The following is a 19,461-nucleotide window of genomic DNA, read 5'->3' as shown; positions in this document are numbered from 1 at the left end:
TTTAACCTGTAGTACTGAGTAATGCATCACAGCCAGTTACACTTTTCAGGGAATAGCCCCGTCCCAATGTTTAACTCTGCAAGAAACTGAAAAAGCACGTTTCCCTCCTTTCAACTTAAAGAACACAGACAGGTGCAATTGGACATGAGGGCTCAGGATACTCTCAACATGTGAGTGCGTGGGGAATAATTAAAGCTTCTGTAAACTCGACCGTGTGGTCTGAACCGGCCCTTTCGTTGCTCTCTGACAACCACACAGGGGCCTGCAGATCCTCCAAACAGGCCACATGTACAACAGTTTGTTGTCCTAATCTACCAGACATGTACGTTAGATGATGAATCAACACAGCCCCGAAGGACCTGACGGTGGCTGCGAGGGAAATGAACGCGACGTCGCATAAACTCATGCGCCCACTAAACAATAACGACGCTCCCCGCCAGCAGGTCAGTCGGCTCAGCCTGCGCGGTCGGTGCGACGCGAAATGTGCACTCACAGCAGAAAAAGCAGAGAAAACTACAGTGAGATGAGGCCCCTCGTGGCCATGAGTGGATTCAATCAGTCTGAATTAGAGAAGTGAAGGGTTCCAAGGTTTTGTCTTGTTTCAAGTGGTGAGTGGGGGGGGGTGGGGGGAATTGAAAATTGACCCGGCAGCCTTCATTTAGTGACAATGTGCTAAAGTATTATAAAGTATGATGGATATTCATCACAGTCATCTGCACAAGCGGGAGCAATGCAGTGGGCACAAAGGTTTTCAATTGAAAACCATAATACTCATTAGTCTCAACACTCAACATCAACACCAATCACAAGTTGCATTAGCTGCGAGAGGGTGCCTGGACAAAATTACACCCCTCACATGGATCAAATGTAGCCAACTCACGCTGGGAATTGAATTAATCAGGACATTTCAGATCTATAGTGCGGTGTTATGCGTTAAAGCGTTTTAAATTTTATACGAGTGTCTGTACATGGCCTCATTTCTACATTCGGGGGACTATGAAGTGAGGAACTGGTGTGTTTCACAGCCCCGAGGTAAATGAGGTTTCGTCTCACAATTTGTTTTTATTCATCCCAAGATCAGGGATTCTGCTATTTTGTCCCAAAGTTGTAAATAGGGCGCAATAAAACAAAGCAACTGTGAAGAATAGGGCAATGATTGGAAGACACCAAATTGTTTGAGGGGTTGAACAAACAATATTAGACATTTATGGAAATATTTAGAGTAAAGTGTAAGTTTTGGGAGAATGGAAGTCAAGATTTGTGAAATCTTATCCATTAAATACTGAAATTGGTCGATGCAGCAGAGATGGTCAGATTTTTTGGTTATAAAAATTTAACGAACATAAATAGGTTATTAATTTATCTGAGGGCAGGAAGTTGTTGTAATAAGATCAGGTTTAAATGCTGCATCCAAGATCACTGAAGACAATTAGAAAAGATGAGTGTTTATAGAAGTATATAGAAAATGTAGTAATATTCAAACTTCAGCTTCAGTACTTTTTATTAACAGCTAATAGAAAGTTGTATAAAGATACTTCAGAAATCTGTATGATGGTTGAATGACATAGACTCATCAGACTCATCAGTTCAAAGATACATTAGGCGCAGCCGTCAAGGGGCATTGTGGGTAATGTAGGCGCAAGAATTTGACAAGGAGAAAGAAATGCTACTTACTTCTGGTTTTCCTTCCTTCGCCGTCCACCAACAATTTGAAATAATTTCATGTGTAAGAAAAACATCACGGTTATAAAGTTATCCAGCAATTTTTATACATTATTAATTTATTTCTAAATGATAAAACACCAAGGGTTCAGACATAAAATTATTTTGTAATGTGTAATTAAGTTTTTAATTTTATGCGTTTTTGTCCACAGCTGCCTCTCTGAAAGCTGTGGCCAAAAATCTGTTTTTATTTTTTAAACAAGAAAGTCGTTAAGGTTTCTGTTTCCAAACACGTTTCTGAGAAACTGAGGGCCATCTCTGTGTCTTTCATTCAGTTTTATTCTGGCTGCTTTCCATATTTAATAATTGATGCCATCTTCTTTGTTCGCTTGTCTTTTTATTTTCAGACATATCCTTTATTATGCTAAAGAATCGTGTTGAAATTAAACACAAGCTTGTATAATTGAATACTGTACAACGTCAGTTTTATTTTCTTGTCCACAATAAGAATCACGCCATTTGAGCAATATACAAAACCATATTTATTTTCAGTATGAAGTGCTTCAAAACACACACTGGGGAACTGTTTCGACAAAAGATCTTTAAAAAATGTCTATGATGGAGAAGAAGCAAGGTTTCTCTGCAGGATAGCGGACCTCTGATCATCTGTGAAAAACTACACATCATTTAATCTGGCACAATGTGATTAAACATGTGGGACAAACAGGAAGTCTCACCCTCCAGCTGCACTATTCACCTCCTCTACCGTATCAACATCAGCTGGAAAACAGACAGGCCTTTCCCACCGCAGCCCATCGTCAGCCACTATACACCTGTAACACTCTTCAATTAAAACACTGATTTTGTCACAACAAGAAGAGCCTCTTCTTGGCTGCAGCAGAAAGTCTGTCGTGCTGTAGGCTTTGTACAGATTGGGCAGAGCACCTGTATGTTGAGTGTCGGGGCTCCGAGTCAGCAGCGTGTCACGCTTGGATCAATCAGGCCTGGGTCGCTAGCCTCTCGATGATTCTCCTGTAGTCTTCCACGACGACCTGATAGCTCTTCTCCAGCTCCTCGTGCTGCGTCTGCGTGTCCATCTGGCCCATGTGGGACACCAGCTCCTCCGGCCGTAGGCACTTCCTCATCTTCGCCAGCTCCCGCTGATTCTTCTGCACGACAAAAACGACAAACGCACGTCCACGAAGGATGAAATCAGTCATTTCTGCTACAGGCGTACGAAACTGTAAATGTGTTTTAATCGTTTACGTTACGGCGACACTTTGAGAATATAAACTGTTTACGCTGGGAGATGAGATGAATGAATGTTGCACCATTTCTTTGACCAGACTGTCAACAACCTGCATTAAAGCTCAACACTCATTCCTAATGGATATCAACATTACAATTAATAAAACATGTAAATACTACATTACATGTTTGTAGTGTTCACTTAATCAAACTTAAGGCCTTTTAATATGGCAAAATAAAACTACTTATACCTTTTTTCAGGTTCATACAACGGTCTCCTGTGCTCACAAATCACAGTCACACTCTATGAAATCCACCGACTCAACCTGTATCACTGGTGCCCCTCTCCCTTTTTTTTTTTACTGGAGCTCTATGAAGCAACACTTCTATCAATCAGATGACCTGTTTTCAAGAGATGCAGAATCTTCTGCACATCCAGCAGGATGCTGAAGTGGGAGGGACGACCCCGACTCAACGTCATATTCATGTGTGACTAAATACTATGAGAAATGAAAAAGAAAGTAAATCTTGAATACAGAATATTTAGTACATGGTACTGACAAAGAAAACCCATTAAACATGACGGTATATAGACTTTAAGTTATTGTAATATATCTTAAGACCATAGGACACTACAGTTTCTCCCTGTGAGGAAATTGCTGATATCACTGTATATATTTACACAGCACAATATATTTTTATTACTATATAAGTTAAATATGAAATGATGCTACTAGACACTGAATTCCTCCACAGGATGAATAAAGTCTCTGTTTGTTTTTCTTTTAAACAATCACTTTAGTTCATCTGTATCGTATAACGCGCTCAAATCAATGCTTTTCACTTTTTTTAACTGCACAGTTGCTTATTAGAAAGTGACTTTCTAATAAAGAGTTCTTCCATTACATTAATCCATCAAAGTGTTTGAAGCCCTCTTTCCGTGGACTGAACACGTAACAAAGGTTTACAGTCTAATTGCCAAATGGCAAAATGGGGAATGTGAGTAATGGTGCCATTAGAAATCCTGAACGCAAGTAATAGTAATATAAATGCAGTTATTTCTGAGGACAGAGGTAGAGGTGAACTAAAAAAAGTAAGTACGTGTAATAAACTTATTTGGATTTTGTTAAAATTAAAAATTAAAAACAGAGCTACCATCGTTAGGAATAACACGTAACATATAATGTTGACTTCTGCGAGTTCCAGGACAAAGTACAGGTTCAGTTAGTCCACATCTATCTGTTGTCTGAAGCACGCACACGCTCACTGGGGAACTGGGGGTAGGAGCAGAAATGTATAATCCCCTTCACATTCACAGAGCGCCGGCCCCTGCCATTCAACTAACTACATGCTAAATCTCCTCAGGGAAGGAAAATCGCTCTGCATCTGGCCACCAGATCTTTCTTTGCCACTCTCCCAAGGAATTCCTCCTTCCCACTTCACCACATAGGTCTTTTCCATGTCAGATTCTGCGTTTTTTTTTTTTCTTCGTTTTTTTTTTCGAGACGTGCGGTTACCCTGCTGACAGCAAATTCTCTAATGGATGGTATGCAAAGTCTCGGCGAGCAGCTCGAACATAAAATGTCACAAGCAAACAGGATGTTGGGGAGTAACTCGGGAGGGCAGATCTACTCAGCATTTCCCACTGTCATGTCTGAAACGCGAAGCCAGAGACGCTTACGATATTCTGTTACACTGAATCTCTAAAACTCAAAAGAAACTTGCCAAGAGGAAAAAAAAAACACATGAGAAAACATCAAAAAAAAGCCATTTGAAAAGAACTGAACTCTGAATAGAAGCAGCTTTTTGACAAAGTGCTTTAAACACACTTTCATGAAAATTATTTCTCCCAAAGAAATGCAAATCCTGACTAATGACATGTGCCTGAATAGAAAAAAGCTCCGGCAGCAGCAAAACCACAGACGCCTGGTGCGCCCTATTGTGGCTGTAACAATACGGCACTAGTAATCTATCAATTTTCACAGGACTGAAGATCAATTTTTCTGCTGTTTTAAAAGGTAACATAATAAACAGCGACAATGGAGGGCTGTACGCCGTACACGGGCCATTTTTCTTCCTGCTCCGAGCGGCTATAATGTTATGCTAACAAAAGGTGGAAGACTGCAGACTGGATTCTTGTTTGACAGCAACAGAGACAAGTTGGCGTTCGCATTTATTTGAATACTTGGGGGAATCACTCAGGATGTCGTTCCGCGAGCACTTTTTGACCCACTCCGCGCTGACATGTAAAGTACACTACTCTGAGGCTGTGACGGCAATGAGCTCACCCTGTATGGTCCAAATAGCCTCTTCTTCACCTCCAAACGGTACTCCCGCGCTTTCTCTTCGTCGCTCATGTCCGTCGCTCGCAGACGCAGGATTTCGTACACCCGTCTCGCGTGTTTCTGCAGGAAGAAAATAAAAAATAAAGTTTTAAAATGTTGATAAATGTTATTACTTTTCATTATGACTCATTGGGAATTAAATGCAGTTCCCAGGACGAGGTCTGAGGGAAGTCTAGAGTATGAATCTTCTCAAGAAGAACCTCTAATGTGGCTTTCTGTGTGGTTTTCTGGATACTGTGGAAAAGAGTGACTAACTAGAAACCTTCAGTCCATTTGAGTTTCTGTCAAAACTTTAACTTCCTTTAAGTACCATACAATATGAAACATAACTTATGTATGTTCCACCTAATATATATTTTTCTACATTGGGGTTTTATCATATGTTGTAAAAATATTCTTTCTACATGAAAACACAGAAAAGACACCTGAAACAGGCAGTGATATAAGACTCTGAAGTCAGTCATCTCTGGTACATTACCAACAACACTAGCTACAACTGGATTATGTTGTGGTGATCTCCACAGAACTCTGTTCCTCCATGATGTACAAACAATAGTGCACGAATGTGTAAACATGTAATAATTCCCGTTAGGACTCTCAGCACAGCACATTCAGATTAAACAACACAAACAACAGCACTACCCCCGGGCCCTCGGGCTCTTCAACCAGAGCAACGAAATTATTAAAAGACTGTGAAATGGTGCTACTCTTTTCTGGGAGCATTGTAGTTTTTAAATGTATTCATTACTTATTCTGAATGCATGTCTGTGTTGATGTTTTGTTTGTCCTTTTAACCCAGCGCCAAATAGATGTAGCGCTGCAAATTTAGTTGTAGATCTTTTTGCAAAAGAAAAAATAAAGGCACTCGGATTCTGATTCACACACATCACAAGACAAAAACTGCCGGTCAAAAGTGCAGATGTAATTTCAGAACGGCGTAACTTTGGAAGGCAGTTTCCAAAATGTCTGTTTTCAGTCAACTGTGTTTGGATGTGGATAAAGAAAGCCTGTGGGATGGCCTTCAATCATCCTCATCATCAGCACGACTGTCCTATTTTCTTGGACTTAAGTCACTGTGACAGGTGAGTGAAGTATTGTACTAATCATTTACAAAGCAAAAACAGTGATAAAAAGATTAATAATCAATGCACAATAAATATTTGGTCGTTTTGAACCAGACTCTGTGAATTAATGATAATCCTTTTACATTTTTTTGACATTTCATGAACACAACCATAAACATTCATTAAAAGAACAGATTACTGGTGTCGTATATGTTCACACTTGTAGCACCTTATTAATTTTCAGCTTGTCTTGCGCCTCTTTGACCATGTCGGCCGAGAAGCCGAGGGGCAGCTTGTCTACGGCGAAGGAAGGAAGGCCCTGGCAAAGCTTCGCCAGCACGTAGTCTCTCAGCTTCACGTAGTTCTCAGACGGGTCTTCAGCTGGAAACAGAAACACAGTTAAGAGGAGTTAACATCATACCACACCTGATGTTCCACCTATGCTATGTGTGTTACGTTGGAGGATGAGGGGAAAGGTTTTTACGTCCATAAAATCCACATATTTCAAACGTAAATATAAGTGGAGCGATATTACTCGGGGGCCAGTCGAACTGCTACCAGGAACCTTCTGCCTATTCACCGCTTATTCTTAAAAAAGTTCTTTCTTGAAAGGGTTTTTCACTGTGAAAGGAAAAAGCTGGGATGCCTCTTTAGTATTCATCCTCCGTCTCCATGCAAAGAATCTATTTCAATCCAACTAGTTTCAATAGAGCACATTCTGGCATACAAGCCAGCCCTTCAAATTAGCTCACCGTCTGGATCCACCAACTGCAGAGAAAAATCATTTAAACTGTTCGCGGGCGACGCCTGGGTTTTAGATTAAATGTTTATCCCACCATTTTAAACAGAGTCCACGCTTTTCGTTTATTTTTTTTTTTTTTAAGTCAGATGCTCACCTGTGATGTCTTGCACTTTGGGCAGGCTGCAATAAAATCTGTGCACTGCCTCCAGAAGCTGAGCTCCGTGACCCTCTCCTTGGAACGGAGGCAGGATCAACATTTGGCTGTTTAGTTAAAGGTCAGACACGCACGGAGAAGCAGTGAGGGAAGAGGTTTGTTCAAAATTAGTCACAGAACACATTCATGTGGCATCCGAGTTGTTTTTCCCCTCGGTAGGAACAGGCACTTGCTGATTGAAAGCAGAAAATAATAGATTGTTACGCTGATCCATCAATGCAACAAATCAAATCACATCAAAGGCTTATCTATAAAGTTGTTTTCGGATACAAATCACCCTGGTTTGGTACTGAAACAAAATCTGGTTGAATGGTTGGCTATATAAGCCAGTAATTTGGGCTCTTTGGGAAGAGGATAAAGAAATGTATAATTTTCCACTCCTTTTTCATACAAAAGAATGGGAAGGCACGTGCTGCCCCAGCAATTACCTTACACGTGGTCGGGTTTTGTCTGGGTACACGTAGTAATTATAAACTGTCATGTAGCCAACAGTTGCGTAGAGAGTCTCCCCATCTTTATTGTACTTTTCAAATCTGCAGATAAAACACAAAGGCAAACAGGTCAATTACAGGCACACTCCCATGCAGTGTCCATTTTAGCCCCTCTGTTCTCGTGCCCACCCCTAACCCCCCCGACATGAGCAAGTTAGAGCGGCCAAGGCCCGATTGGTACACCTGCTACAACCTGAATACATTATGCACTTAATTGGAGTACTGCAACTTAGAGGAAGAGAAGGGGTTAGAGGAGGGACTGAGCTCCTCAAAATCACTTCAGTCCATTTTCCCCATTGTCACTATTAATAGGTGCCAGGGTAAAGAAAACAGTTGCAGAGGCTCTTTTTACTGTTAAGACATTGTTCAGTGTTTCAAAAGACAACAGTATTCAATTCAGCTCTTGCCCCTGAAAAATCTGAAAAGGGCTTTTGGCACAAAGGAAGCTCTTGCCTGATCAACAATTCTTCTATGGGGGAAATATAATCAAACTGGCCTGGTAATTGGTCACAAGCGCCTCAAAGGGGGGCTTTGTTTTTCAATGACACAATAAAGGCTTTGGGTAGGGCCGGGGAGGAGGAGGAGGAGGGAGGAGGTGTGGGGGTTGATGTCAATTAAGGAGGGCACTCACACGAGAAAGAAGTCCCAACGATCGTCATCTGCATCGATGAAACTGGCAGTCTCTATGAACCACATGAGGAAGGTCTGCAGGCGCTCGTGGTACTCTTGGAATCCAGGGCAGGAGATGTCAGCCTGGGGGGTGGGGGGGCGCAGCACAAAAACGTTTTAACGATTTAAATCTGGTCCGTTGTGATGCACCACACATTAAAAGCGGATTGACTTTTTTTTTGTTAATGAGCGAGTAATGTTTGTACCTTGTGAATCTGGTAGGTGAGTTCTCCTGCGTCCTCGTTGTGGACCGTGTACGTGTGGAGCAAAGTGCCGAAGGGCTTGAAATTCGCCTCCTTCTCCAGCAGCGAGATGAAGTCGTCGGTGTTGCAGGTGAATCCGGCAGGAACGATTTCCCGGATCTTTCCCTCCACGTCGTCGGGCTGGATGACACAACGTGAGCAGGTTTTAATAATTCAAAGGGCAAATCTGTAGACACCAAAACATTTACTGCGTCTACGTTTTTGATATATATATTTTTTAATGTTGTTAATTTGGCCACGTCTGCAAGAAAAAAAAAAAGGTGCAAAATAACCTGGTAAATAGGACAGGAAGCATGAATCTTTTGAAGAAAGGAAAACCATTAGGCAATTAAAACTGTCAGCTGAGTAGAGACCACGGCAGCGCCCTCCCCCTCCCCCTCCGCCCTCCGCCCTCCTCCATCCTCCCCGGTGAAAAGGCCACTTAAATCAGTACATTTACTACTTATGTTAAACCATGAATATGTGATGAAGTTGCCACAATAAACGCATTTCTGCTTCTCACTGGGAAATAAAATCTTATGAATTGATCTCAACTTAACAAACCTTTGGGCATCCATAATAGAGGCCTCTCCTCTAATCCTGCCAAGTGAACCCAATCAAATGAATTTGCCCCTGCGTTTTTCAAAGAGCCTCGGAGACAAAGAGGCCCTACCCTTGGACTTTTTACTCAGTGCAACGTGTGGTTAGTTCAGCTGTAATGTTTGCATTGTATCCATTTCCACAAGGATTGACATGAGAACACTTTGCTAAGCAGCCCTTTCACACCATTTACATGTGTGATGGGCATTATTTCGGCACAGAGACCCTTGCTGCTCAGCATTGAAAACTGGGAAATGAAGAAGGTCTGAGCAAAATGCACTACAAAAGGCTAATACAACATACTGCTAATTCCTCCCTTTCAGACATCAGCTAATATCTAACTGGAAGTAATGCACCTGCAGCTGAATGCCTCTTAACCATTGTAATTGTTCGGCCACATTTCTAGGGAACAAGGACCACACTTAAAAGGCCATGGACAAACAAGTCCCTTTGTCCCGGGCACTTTCCTACATACTAGACACTAAATTGCGCAGCCTTAGAGAATAGGTGCCTTAGTTTGGCATGAATATAACTTAACAATGTTCCTTTAGGACAGTTTGTTAATGTCTTTGATTTCTAACAATAAGTACAAAGGGAGTACAAACTATCTAATTTGTTGTGTTGGGGATGGCACACTGAATATTTGAAGGGGATTCTCCGTATTTTTTTCCAGTATTTTAAAGGGAAAGCGTTAAACATTTAAACAGATTATGAATCTAATATGTCAGTATTTTTACAGAAAAACGACAGGTTGTCGTAGCTCCCTCCAGTTTTCAGCCCACACGCACCAAAGTTCTGCCGCTAAATCAGTGTTTTCTATGAGGCGTTGCCCAGAAACGCCGTTTTTTGGCTGATTTGAAGGGGAGAAGGTGAGTTTTGATCAGAGTCTTGTATCAACGCGGCGGCGGCGGCGGCAGCTGCATCGACTCCCATCTCTGCCTCCCCTCGTCCCTCGCCAGCTGCACCGCACCCCGACCGTCCACATGCACTCAGAGACAAACACTCTTCAGATGCAGCCTGAACTCTGCTGCTCCCCTCACTCTCTGCCTCTACACCAGCTGCACTCAAACCCTTAACAAGGTGAACACTCAGGGGTCAACGCTGAACACTAGGTAGTGGCACACACCACCATCACATTTCAGTTTGAATATCAGCTTCAAACCATGTTCCCCCAAAAAGTATAATGGCTTTATTTACGTTTTTTCCTTTTTTTTTTTTGAGTTGCCAGAGGCGAAAGAAACCATCACGTTTGTGTTGGGTTATTCATAAGTTTGAGTGCATCCACACAAAAAAATGCCAAATCTTTATAAGTTGCACCAGTTCTCCCACATTCACATTGTCCAGTAGGGGAGCCCCCCCCGCTGTGTCCAGACAGGGCAGATGTCCTGGAGTTGAATCATTTGACCTCGGTAGGGGCCCTTGCTTAATTCTGGTATTCGTTTTGCACGTTTGCAGCATTGACGGCTTCGGGAAATATTCAAAGCGGCCAGCCGTCTTTTGTGACGCCTCCAAGAAGGACAAGCATTTCACTTTACTGTCCGCTTTTGTCCACATACTGGCTGTTGATATGTAAATAACTGTGTCTCCCAATTTAAAAAAAGGCAGGAAGTTTTACACACTAAACAGCGCCACTCACAGAAGAACATTAAAATCCACTATTAAATATTTTCACTAAATAAACGCGCTAATTATTACGTAAAACGCGTCTCGATGTTCAGCCTCAAAGATCTTCGTCTGACGATAACTTGAACAATAATTCACTCCTGAAAACGCATGTACATTCACGGCGTCCAGCCGAGTCACATTACCCCCCCCCTGCTGATTCAATCACAGAAACTTTATAGAAATCGATGCCTCGTGTTAGACCCCACCAACAAAATCATTTAAAACCCTTCTCTTCCGACAGGGAGGAGTGAGGATTAGTGTAGTGACACAGGGGACCGTGGTGGGATGGGATTAGTCTAACAAAACAGGAGATCTCTTACTGGAATAATGTCACCCCCGAGACAGAGGCTGTGAGGTCCCTCAGTTAGTGGAGAAAAGAGTACTACAGGTCTATCTAGTGCCCGTTAAGAGTAATTGATTGCACGGTTACGGAGGCAACCGTTTACTAAAGCTGTCTTGTGCTTTTCCATGAAAACACGGCTTGTGTTGCTGATCCTCAGATTAATGAGTGTTAATATTTGGGATTGACTTGTTTTCAGTATGTTTTGACCAAAAAATTTAAATCCTGTTCGTCACTTTTGCCGTTAGTTCAAAAGACACAAATTATTAACATGTATCAAAACTAATACTGTCAAAGCTACTGTCAAAAAAAATAACAGTAAATTAACAGTTTCCATCATCTCCTGATGTTTAACTTTACTGAGCTGAGTTAATCAACAGCTTAAGACTTTGTTTTATAGGTAAAATACTTTTTGAATATTAAATATTATCTAGTTCATACTTGTTTAGCATGTCCTCATAATACAGTACTTCATAAATCATATGTAAGTAGTATTTTCATGGTTGTGGATCCTGATCATTTATTGTCTCATATTATCCTCATCTCTTTCTCAAATACTCTCAACCAGAAGAAATGTTAAAACAAGATTTTCACATTAACATCTAGGAGGGATGAAGGCAAACACGTTCAAAAGAAACATTTTATTATTAACAGTAATCCCAACCCTACGACTGATTGTAATTATGGCTAAACTGGCAGATACAGCAGGTTATTGACCAGAACTTTGTTAAAATAAACGTTGTTGCCACAACCAGGCTTATGGGTTGATGGTGTGATTCTACTGACGTGGTGTAATTTGAATCATACCAACTCTGACATGAGTTTATTCAGAGTCCATTATTTGAGATTTAATTGACTGAAGTCTGAAGAACTTGATTCGAGACCTAAAATCTCAAACAAATCTGCGCTGCAATGGTCTTGCGCAACAACGGTTTCTTGGTCAAACATGTCACAGGTTTATGTGTCAGTGAAGCGTCAAAGGAAGTTGAAGCCACCTTAAGTTTGACATGTCGTGTGTTACCCTCCTTAAATAGCAACAAATATCAGGCATCAGTTTTAATGTCACCAGCTTCCATTGGAAATGAATTGTACCTTGTTGCTCTAAAGCAGCTCATGTGAATACAGAGGATAATGTACACCTTCAGTTTCAGGGAAAGAATTACACTTTGGTGTGAAAAATGAGCCTTTCATAATTTAAGTATTTGAGCTGTACACATTAATAAATAGCTCAATAGTTTCCATCTTTTTTTACAGATTATTTCCTTCTGGCAACAGTGGTAATTACTCTGAAGAGCGAGTCCTGTTTTCAGTTATATAAACAACTTCTTTTGAGTTTTCTTACATGTTGAAATATAGTTTAATTTATTTATTGTATTAATTATGCACAAATGTGCCCAACTTCAGACTGGATTTGGACAAAAACTAAACTTTTTTTTTCACTTAACTTCATCATGTGGTTGTTTCCTATGAAATGTATAATGTCCAGACTCCTTAAATACATTCTCAAGAGTTCCCTACTAAGCCAGTGTCTTCTTACATAGACGGAGAGCAACGTGAGTGAACCAAACGTTTCCTGTTATTCAGCACCTGACAAATGAAAGTCAAACTCTCAGCTGTTTAGTTTCGGTTTAGTCAGCTGACACATTGGGGGGGGGGGGGGCCCTAAAACATGGCAACTTGAAATCAATCCGGTGCTTTAAAGATTTAAACAAAATATTGAAGCTGTCACAAGCTGTCACAAGGATATAACAGCTCTTAAAATACATCACTAACTGCAAAGAATGATATAAGACTAACTATTCTTGTTTTACATAACTCCCCTTCTTCTTTTTCTTCCAGATATAATGGAGCAGCTTTTGAAAAGAAAAACATTACGTTTCAGCAGGTGGCAAAGCATTGTCATCACTTTGTATGTGTTTAAAGCACATTACATTTAAACTGGAAGCTTCTAATCGTGATACACAATCAGCACGACATGGTTGTCCATTATCATTACAACGGAAGAAGAAAATGGTTAGAACAAGTGTAGAAAGCTATATTCATATTCTAAATTTAAAAACTAAAAGAAAGGATTTGATCGTCTTACCTCCACACAGTCAAACGTCTCAGAGACTTTTGAGGAGTATTTCACTTTGAAGAGAGTGCTCAGGTTTCCAGCGGTGTAGAAGATCTGAATCTGAAGACCTTTGTATCCAAATGCGACTTCGCTATAGAGATTAAAAAATGAAATGACTGAAATGATTAAAAATCAAACTCACATTTGACAAGAAAGTGACTTTTAGACATAAAATAATAAATTCACCCTTTAGAGGCTGTGTGGAGCCCAGGTTGAATTAATACCAGAGGGACAATAACAAACATCTGATCATTACTATTCTATGAAAATTGTTAAATACACACCCTGAGTGAATAATAAGTGTTTACTGGGGGTCATTTATTTCACTCTGTGCATTGTTGCCTTCATCATTATATCACTAGCGGTTTATGACAAAATAGATTCATCACCATGGAACTGTGTGATTAAGGTTTACTAGCAATTACGCTTGCCGAAATAATTAATGCCCCAATTACAGTGTTCCTTTTGAGCTGATTGCAGCAAGTGCAAAAATAACCAGTCCTAGTTTTGACTAATTTGGAAATGCATTTTGGAGCGTAGTAACGTGCTAGTGTAAGTCCAAACACAGACACTGGTGTCCCTCCACCACGTAGTTGTGCCCAGGTTCAATGCCTCTTTTGTGTAAATGACGTTACACTAATAACGTGACTCTTGACAGCTTTCTGTGAGGCTTCGATAACATGCAGGACCAATTACTGCTCATGTGTTATGTTCAAACACACGCACTTTATGGTCTCCACCAGGAAGAAACAATCCCTGTACATAATACAGTATTAAGGACATCGGCAACGTTTTATTCAGCAACTTTGGATATCATTCAGAGTCGTCGTACAAAACGCCGGGCATGAGAAGTGCAACGGCTTATTCATTTATTTACTTTTTGATCATCAAGTTAATCTTGTTTAAAGTCAATTCTCAACCTTTGGGGATATGCGAGTACTGTCTGTCTTTCTTCAGGCATCGTTGGCATCAACACTGGGACAGTTCGGCCCAATGTGAACTGTACCGAATCGTTATTTGGTTCAACTCCTTTCAACACCAGAGCTTTACAACGTAGGTGGAGAACGCATTGTAATTAAGCCATGTTGAAAACAGTATTATCATTTAAATAGACATGTCCAAGCCTCAGCCTGCACCACATTAAATGAGACACATCAATTTATTATTGTCAAATAAGTAAGACAATTACAGTATTGTTATTGTTCCAGTAATGGAATTTCAACATTAATTATTTAATTACTTCACTAATTGTAATTAACTGATCAATACTTCCAGGTCCATTTAGACAAATGCAGAACTGACTTGAAATAGAATTTGTCCTTTCACTATTGCCACGATCAACAGGAAAACAACCTCCTCCCTCTCAAAAAAGCAAATATTATACTTTGCACATCCAAGAACATGCGAACACTGGGTTGTTGAGCATGACATAAACCCTTATTAAATGTAACAATTATGCCCAAGTACCCCCTCCGCCAACCGCAGCAGTCTGTAAACAATTAGAACAACAACTAGTAGATAAATATTGGTAATCATTATCGCCACTGAAATTCCTTATTGGTGCATCTTTACCATTTTCCAATTAGACACAATTCATGCTGCCTCTAATTATTGTTTACTACACAAATTGTAAACAATAATTATTTAACACATTCACTTTGAAAACAGGGGAATATAAGATACACTAGCTATTTAGCCAAACCATAAGCCACCTTTCAGATATGTTCACTGTGACTGGATGAGAGAAGGAAGCTTCTTGCTTTGAGCGCAAATGATTGGTACTATTTAAATGTGTCTTTATAATGTCCACACATCATGCCACACTTTACAGCCAAGAGAAGAATGAATAAATATGTGAAGATTTGTAAGTAGAGAGCTATGACTGTAACGACAGTTATTACAGTAACCAGTCGTGCTGCTATTGACATTACAGACATAGCAGTTGAAATATGTTTAAGCTGGGCTCTCAAGACTCATGCATTCAATAAGTTCACATGCTCTCACACCACAAATGACATTTCTCATGCCGAAAGACGATAAAACTCACTGCACATATCCTTTAAAAGAGATTAGTGATCTATGAACAGATGAGGCCATGGCTGGCTGCTGTGCTTAATCATCGTCCAATCAGAAAATATCAGCGGCAAATCAGCCAATCAGAAAATAGTATTCGCCGTTGCTAGGTGAAATAGGAACAGATTAACCACGCCTTCTACAAATTCCAAAAATGTGCACTTGTCAAAGGAGAAGTGGAAGTCTGTGATCTGGTAATCACTCCATTTTTTATTATTACTTCAATAGTTGCTTATTAAAGTGTAGGAATTATGTAGGATATTTGCTTATGAATCAGGGTGGGTTATTTTTAAACTGCCCACTCCCAAACTAAAAAATTTCACTCCAAGCTAAATTCAGAACTTGAGAGCGCTGGTTTAAATATGAATAAATATGCAAAAATAATTCAAACCGTATTGTCCCTGTTTCTTCATTTCATCTTGATAACACTTACATTTTTTTTATTTATTTTTTTTATATCTGTAAGAGCTGTAAATGTCCCCAGATTTAATTTCAGAACGTGTTGTGAACACATAATTATGCAAGACAAAATAATACCATGATACCGTGAGAATTTTGAAAAATACCGCGATAAACATTTCTGGTCATATCGCCCAGCCTTAACAGATTAACATTATTATTATTAACATTATCACAAGTAGCGCAAAGTACGGACCAACAAACAACAAAATACTCACTCGTCTCCAAAGATTTGGTGGCTGTACTCTGGGTGGAATGTGGTCCCATCATCCTCAACATCCTCCGGAAAGCGAACTGAGAGAAAATGGAGACAGGATTCAATCCTCAATCAATTCAATCATCGACTAATTACCCTACACTCACCTGCTCATTAGTTACACTAGTGAAAATGAAAAAAATAAAACAGGCTTCTCAAAATAATAGAAACGTGTCAGTATAACACACTGCAATTCAACAAAACTGTTGAATAAACAGCTCTCTTAGTTATTTTAAACAAATACGGAATACTATAAAATAAGGCCATCATTTAGTTCAAAGCAAATATATTAGAATACATTGTTTCACTTGACTACCCAATGAACTTGTATTCATTTACAAGATGTAATGAATAAAGACGGAAAAACCTACCCAGCTTCAAGCATATAGCTTCATTGGTGTCACACTTGTACTCAGCCAGTTTCTTCTCCATGGTGTTCACTCCTGTGGAAACCCACAAAGCATAAAACATGTTGTTAATCAGCTGTTTAGTTGTTTATATAAACCACCTTGTACCTTTTCATTCCTTATATACACAATATAATTATCATATGTATACACACACAGAATAGAGATAATCTGTTGCCTCTGATACCATTTTAACCAATTTATACTCGCATCTCAGGGGATGAGCTACCAGTTTAATCCTTTAAAGTAAGCATGTCATTGTTTAAACCAGAAATAGCTATTTAAATGGGCTGTAAGACTAAGATAAAGGCAGCTCTTCCTCTTTTATTAGCACATATCATGGGGTGCAGAATGCGTGGAAGCAGATTGAACTAACGCTACACCCTTATTCGGCAATACATTCAAGTTACACATTCAAATCGAAATCTAAACGTTACATCAACAAACATACAAGCAGCATGCTACCACTGCCTGATAGCATGCTGCTAACGTTAGCAAACAGGCCCACTGCTGTCTGTACAGTGCAGCGTTAAGAGCCAGTGTACAACTCCAGCGCTTTTTGAGCGGTACTAACGTCCATTTGTTGGTGGAAATGCATTAAAAACAAGACGAAGGACTTAATGCATTGTCGCATTTAGTCTCTTACCCGCCATTTCTGCACACTGTGTTGTGTGGAGCTGTGTTGTCCCAAAAGACCCGCGGAATCAGGGGGACTTCCGGGTCTGCGTGTTTCCGTAGAAACCGGAAGTAGTTTTTTTTTTTTTTTTTTTTTTATTTAACTCCGCCTGTAGCTCTACATGAAGTCCACGACCTGTATAAATACACTGAAAAAAATGTTAAAATACTGAAAAATAAAAACGCTACTTTTATACATACACAAATAATTTAAGGGAAGGTGAGTTTGTGATGCTTTTTGATGAATAACGTCTCATATATTATCATTATAATTTTCCTTACTGTTATATCTTACAGAGCTAGCATAAGATGTATAAACAGATGTTCCCTTTAAGCAGCCAGCAAATATTAGATATGAAATTATTTATTATAACATGTATAAATGTAGGACTCCACACCTGTGATTCATTACTGTTAGTAATTACAAAAATAATAATAATAAAAAAAAACAACAACAACAATCAGCTGTCAGCATTATCTTGTTTGTTGTTATATTAAGAGGCTTTACAATAATGCTGGCCTCTAATAAATATAGAAAGAAAGCACAAACAAAACTATTCTCTATTATAGTCCATTTCTACACTAAAATTACAGACTGTCCCACCATTAGTCCCCATTCTTTATTTATATTATTTGTCACTGTTAAAACAGATTACTAGATGGTATATCAATATCTGATTTTCTTGACATATTGACATATAGTATATAGTATACATATAGTATATAGTATACATATAGTATATATATGTCACATAGTGACATATTGAAAACAAGTTTTTCTTCATCCCACCAGAAAATCTAGTTAATGAGAGGAACCCAGACCAAACCACAGGGACATCTGATTATTATTGTACATATGTGGGGTAAACAGTTTGGTTAGACTACAGTGGTATCTCAGTGAAATAAACAGAAATTGTCTCTCTGGTGGAAAGTGCAATTGTGAACGTCCCTCTGAGCCCAGGTATTGCTGTGCTATCATCCCAGCCTCGGCTATTCTGTCCTCCAGGTACACCAATGAGTGACCTACCCAGTCATGTTTAAGCCACTGTAATTTTACCACTACCACACTATCAGCACTAGATTATCCCTTTCCTGAACAATACCATACCTTTTACAATCCTTAGGCAACAAATAGTGCCTGCATGGAAGCAATACATGCTGCTTGATCTCTGAACTTCAGACTGTTTTTTTTTTAGAAGATTGAGGAGGTGGATGATAGAGGGAGGAAAAGCAATACTGTGGAGTTAAACAGTTACATCAGGCATCAAGTTCATATTTTCTCCTAAACTCAACAGTGTGCGCCTGACTTAGTGGCTGTGTTACATGGGAACAAGAGCCAGGTGAAAGTGCAATGTCGTCATTAATCATGTGGTTGGTGTTTTGATCCATGGCAGGTTCTAAATTGTTCTTCACACATGTAGGAAACGTGGATATGACTGCCAGATGAATCTTTTTAATCTATTTTGTGCTGAAATTAAAAATAAATAAATAATACACATTTTCTAATTTCACAAGTGTGCACATTCTGGTAAATAACTGGGCTTCAGAGTCTATATTGTAAGAGCTAAAACTAGTAACTGTGAATCTTAGTTTAGAAGTTTGTTATCTATAAGTTTTTGAATCCTAAAGGGCAACACTGGCTAAATCTTTTACCAGTAGCAAAGCAAACCATGTTCCTGTTTAACATGTTGTGTCTAATTTGTCTGATTTTTACAATGCTTTTGCTGTCACATTATTTCATTCATCTGCATTGATATCAAAAGGCACGTTCCTTTACATTTTTTGGACTAATAGGGTTGTTTTGTCCAAAATTTTCAATTTTTAGGGTTCCCCTGACTTCCATCCATTTTTAATCAGCTATTTTTTATGAGTAATAATGAATAAGCAAAACCAGCTTCTGTTTCACCTGGTCTGTATTGTTTTGATATCTGTCTGCCAATCTCTGTTTATGACTTAAAAGATTATTCTTACTGTTCAAAAAAAGTGTTAATAAAAACAAGTACGATACATTAATAGGAATTACTACACAAACAGCTTGTTGGTTTCAATAATCCGATGTAGATAAGACGTTATTGATCCCAGAGGAAAGCAGCAGAACAAGACAGTGCCAAAAATACAAGTTAGATTAAGAAACTAAAAAACATATATGGTTACTGTACCAAGCTAATAAGCAAACTAATTAGCAGCTTAGTG

The 19,461-nt window shown here is 39.4% G+C and overlaps 1 protein-coding gene across 1 annotated transcript; it reads right to left on the bottom strand.

The window, feature by feature from the left end:
• Positions 1-2,186: 2,186 nt before the first annotated feature.
• Positions 2,187-17,350, bottom strand: hat1 (histone acetyltransferase 1). Its single transcript, XM_047601601.1, has 11 exons — positions 17,240-17,350; positions 16,558-16,629; positions 16,149-16,224; positions 13,369-13,489; positions 8,642-8,818; positions 8,398-8,519; positions 7,704-7,808; positions 7,216-7,322; positions 6,549-6,700; positions 5,199-5,315; positions 2,187-2,831 (listed from the first exon to the last, which is right to left on the bottom strand). Exons 1-11 carry the CDS (start codon positions 17,244-17,246, stop codon positions 2,661-2,663), a joined length of 1,227 nt encoding a protein of 408 aa, XP_047457557.1. The 5' UTR covers positions 17,247-17,350; the 3' UTR covers positions 2,187-2,660.
• Positions 17,351-19,461: the final 2,111 nt, after the last annotated feature.

Source organism: Mugil cephalus, chromosome 12 (assembly GCF_022458985.1).
Source record: "Mugil cephalus isolate CIBA_MC_2020 chromosome 12, CIBA_Mcephalus_1.1, whole genome shotgun sequence".
Classification (NCBI taxonomy): Eukaryota; Metazoa; Chordata; class Actinopteri; order Mugiliformes; family Mugilidae; genus Mugil; species Mugil cephalus.
This window is presented reverse-complemented; position numbering and strand designations above follow the sequence as displayed.